At 55.2% G+C, this 4,218-nt stretch overlaps 2 protein-coding genes across 2 annotated transcripts; one reads left to right on the forward strand and one right to left on the reverse strand.

The window, feature by feature from the left end:
* Positions 1 to 408: 408 nt before the first annotated feature.
* On the reverse strand, positions 409 to 2,587 carry PTSG_11486 (uncharacterized protein; the record flags this gene model as incomplete). Its single annotated transcript, XM_004987430.1, has 8 exons — positions 409 to 485; positions 750 to 810; positions 1,229 to 1,282; positions 1,541 to 1,637; positions 1,823 to 1,949; positions 2,140 to 2,224; positions 2,350 to 2,432; positions 2,566 to 2,587. Coding segments are annotated over 8 exons (606 nt in total), but the record flags the coding sequence as incomplete, so codon positions are not given.
* A 205-nt stretch (positions 2,588 to 2,792) lies between these two features.
* PTSG_11487 (uncharacterized protein) lies at positions 2,793 to 3,944 on the forward strand (the record flags this gene model as incomplete). The annotated part of the gene is made up of 4 exons (XM_004987431.1): positions 2,793 to 2,816; positions 2,990 to 3,364; positions 3,650 to 3,743; positions 3,867 to 3,944. Coding segments are annotated over 4 exons (571 nt in total), but the record flags the coding sequence as incomplete, so codon positions are not given.
* Between the last annotated feature and the right edge of the window lie 274 nt (positions 3,945 to 4,218).

Raw genomic sequence — 4,218 nt, forward strand, 5'->3', positions numbered from 1 at the left:
CGATGTCATCATGCTTTCCCCCTCCCCTTCTATCCTTTCCGCGGGACAGGTTGGTGTTGTGAAACAGACGGAGACAGCTGCAATGAAGAAAAGCCAGTGCGAACAAGAGCAATCCCTTCACCTGCATGTTGTCAGCCACATCCACAAAGGTCAGTCGTAGAGTTCAAGTTCAACCGATAAACGCAATGAAAAAACACACATGCGTGTTACATACTCTTTCCATCATCATGATTGTCAAAAATGGAATGATCATCATAGTGATCATCAACATCATTCCACATTGATTGGTGGGGATGTTCTCGTGGTAGCTGGTGCGGTTGGAGTCAAAGAGGTACACACACACACACACACACACACACACACACACACACACACAGGCAGGGGCACGTGTCCCAGCGTGGGGTGTACCTTTGCCTTCTTGTCCTTTCCTTCCGCAAACTTGCGCAGATTTGTGGCGATGCTGCGAATGCGCTTCGAGTTGATGTCTGTCGTAGTGCAGCGAACACACAACCAACCGCAGCACCCCATTAGCAGTCGACTGCGACACACGCAGCATTGCATGCTCGGGCAACTACCTGCATGCATGCATGCACATACATGCACACACTCGCGCTCTCTCTCTCACACACACACACACACACGCACGCACACACACACACGCACACACACACACACACGCGCACGCACGCATTCAAACACACTTGCACACACTCTCGCGTTCGTCCACGTGTACACAACAGGGATCGCACCCTTGAGGAGGCCCTGGAAGAGCTCGTCAATAAAGTACTCGTTCTTGAAGTGCGGCGAACGCTGCACGTGGCGCACGTCACACACGCACGTTGGCGCGCCCGTCGAGTTTGATGTCGGGTGTGATTGTGTGTGTGTGTGTGTTTGGTTGTGATTGTGTGTGTGTGTTGCGTTAATGTGTGTATGAAGGTGAGTATGTGCGAACACGTGTGAATGTGACATGTGTGAGTGCACAGGTGGCGTGTGCATGCAAAGAGTTGGCGCGTGCGCGCGCGTGCAAACACGAAGAAACAGGGACGGAGAAACGAGAGAGAGAGAGAGAGCGTTTCTGTGTGTGTGTGTGTGTGTGTGTGTGTGTGTGTGTGTGTGTGTGTGTGTGTGTGTGTGTGTGTGTGTGTGTGTGTGTGTGTGTGTGTGTGTGTGTGTGTGTGTGTGTGTGTGTGTGGCGTGGGGGGGGGGGTGGTTGTGGTGCAGTTCGTACGTCAAAGTAGCCAATCTTCTCCACGAGGGCCTCGCGGAACTTGATAAAGTCGTCCTGTGGTGATGTGCGGGTGTACGGAATGCAGGCGATGGTGAGGTAAAACAACTCACAAGTGTCGCTGTAAGACAAACACAAATGCACACACCGGTGTACCGACACACGCACACGTACACATACATACACGCACACGCACACACACGCACACGTACACATACATACACGCACACGCACGCACACGCACACACACGCACACACACGCACACGCACACATACAGAGCGCATAAAAGCCCACGCAGCATACAGCACAAGCACCTTGGTGGCTGGCTGGAAGTCATCGATGGAGATGCGCTTCTGGTCCTCGTCGCCGTACATGTCGGCAACGTCGGCAAGCTCCCGGCTCTCCATCTCCCTGGACACGTGCATGCGTGTACATGTCAGCAGGAGGCGAACAAACGTGCTCTCATCTGACATGCGAATGTTCACACATATGTGGCCGTGTGGACCCGTACATCGCAGTCCCCTCTCCATGTCCCTTCTCATCCCCCGCTTCTCACACACAGCAAACATGTACACATGCAACTGTGTCTGACGGACTTCTTGCGCGCGATCCTGAGGCTCTCGAGCTCTTCTGGTGTGAGATCCGGGTCCTCTGGCAGCGGCTCGGGCTCCTCGGCCTTCTTCTTCTGCTTCTTCTCGCCACCAGGCTTTGGTGCAGCAGCCACTGACAACGCACACGAACACGTGTGTGGGTGTGGGTGTGGGTGTGTTGATGTGTGGATGTGTGGATGTGTGCGTGTGTGTATAAGCAGGGTGCGAAGGTGAGAACACTTGAAATGCACGCATGCAACGCACACATGCTTGTACGCATACACAGGCACACACACACGGAGGAACCGTTGTCATGACCATACGTTGCTTGTGCAGCTCGAGGATGGCCTGCATCATCTCCTTCTTGTCTGTGAGGTTTCTGTACTTCTCAGGAAGGGACTCCAGCTCCTGCATCCCGAGCCACACCAGCGCACACATGTATTCAAGCGGGCGCGTGAGCTTGTGTCTTATCGGGGGGTTGGATGGGAGGAGGACGAAAGCAGAGGCCACGGGAAGGCGGAAATGATGCGTACCGGATCGGGGAGATCAACCTCATCCGGTTCCTCGTCAAAGTCCTGCTGCGGCTCGTTATCATCATCGCCGCCAAGGAGATCCTCTGTGTACACACACACACACACATACATCAAAAGGTGTGAGCCACGTGACAGAGCAACGTGAACGTGTGCGCCTGCGCGCCTGTGCGGCTGTGAGCCACCGCACATGCATCCACCGTCTCTCCTACGACGTACCCCAGTTGTCAATGTCGCCCATGGTTCCAGGTGTACGTCAAGTTGAAGAAGAAGAAGTCTGAAGCTGTGGGGGGGATGTGTCGTTGCACTGACAGCAAAGAGAACAAAGCACAACAGCAGAGCAACAGCAGAGCAAAGCGTAATTGGCGCATCAGCAGCACGCGTGTGTGTGTGTGTGTGTGTGTGATTTTCTCCACGCACAAACAAACCAGCAGAAAGAAAGCAGCATGGGTGATGATGCACCTCGCAAGGTGAGGCGAGGCGTGCGGTTGCAGTGCAGTGTTGTGTGCCAATGTTCCTGTGCCCTTCCAACCTGCCCTACACACGTGTGCTGTTCGCACCCCACGCTTTGCTGAACCTCTTCCTCTCTCTCTCGCTCTCGCTTCGTTCACTCCGCACGTCCAATAACCACCCCATCTTTCAGACGTTTGCGCCCAAGATCCCGGGCAAGAAGAAGAAGAAGAAGAAGACAGTGGTAAAGGCCGAGCCTGATGTGAGCTCCGCGCCATCGTCATCATCGTCGTCCTCTAAGTCGCTGTCCAAGGCGCCCGTGAGCATCAAGGCCCCGCGTGGGCGACAGGGGGGCGGGCGCGGCCGGGGACGCCGCCGCGAACAGTACACACACAAGGGCGAGGGCATCTTCTCCCATGGCTTCTCCACTGGCGAAGCAGCTTCAGCCAGCAGCAGCAGCAGGAGCAGAAGCATGCGCGCTGGACCGCCCAGCATACGAGCAGCTCGGGGACGCACCGTGTCCTCAATAGTCACATCCCACAACCACGAAGCAGAACTGGACATCACGGTCGGTGGTGGCGCGCGCGCGTGTGCATGTGTGTGTGTGTGTGTGTGTGTGTGTGTGTGTGTGTGTGCATGTGTGTTTGTGCATGTGTGTGTGCATGTGTGTGTGCATGTGTGTGTGTGCATGTGTGTGTGCATGTGTGTTTGTGCGTGTGTGTTTGTGCATGTGTGTGTGCATGTGTGTTTGTGTCTGTGTGTGCATGTGCCTTTCTGTGTCTGCGACTCGCCGTTGTGTGCTGTGTCTTGCTGAACGCGAGCCATCTTGTTCCCCTCCTCCCCCAACGCGCAGAAAGAGGAGCGACCGCATGAAGGCTCGTGGTACCTGTCCACTGAACCCCAAGACAGACCAACCTTCTTGCCTCTTGGAACCACCACTGTTGATGGTTGGTACTACAACAATCGGCCACTGTTGACTTGTGCCGCCTGCTCATATGCGATGCTTGCCTTTGCCGCTGGTCATGCCTCATTGTCGTGTTGGCATGCGTTGCCTCCTTGTTGTGTACCAGATGACAAGGACTACAGTGCACCGATTGAACCAGCTGATGAGAAGCCCGGCCCTGCCACGCTTAGCCTCTCCGACACAGGTGCATGTCCTGCATGCGCCTTGTGTATGTGCGTGTGTGTGTGTGTGTCGTGATGTGTTCTGCTTGGGATCTTGCCTGTGTGTGTGTGTGTGTGTGTGTCGTGATGCGTTCTGCTTGGGATCTTGCCTGTGTGTGTGTGTGTGTGTGTGTGTGTGTGTGTGTGTGTGTGTGTGTGTGTCGGAGACTGACAGACACCGCTGCACTCGGGTTGCGTCCACCGTTTGCGGTGCACGTCATGCCGCGGCATATCTTGCTTTCTGCCTGCAGATCGTTC

The sequence above is a fragment of the Salpingoeca rosetta genome (assembly GCF_000188695.1).
Source record: "Salpingoeca rosetta unplaced genomic scaffold supercont1.111, whole genome shotgun sequence".
In the NCBI taxonomy this organism is placed as follows: Eukaryota; class Choanoflagellata; order Craspedida; family Salpingoecidae; genus Salpingoeca; species Salpingoeca rosetta.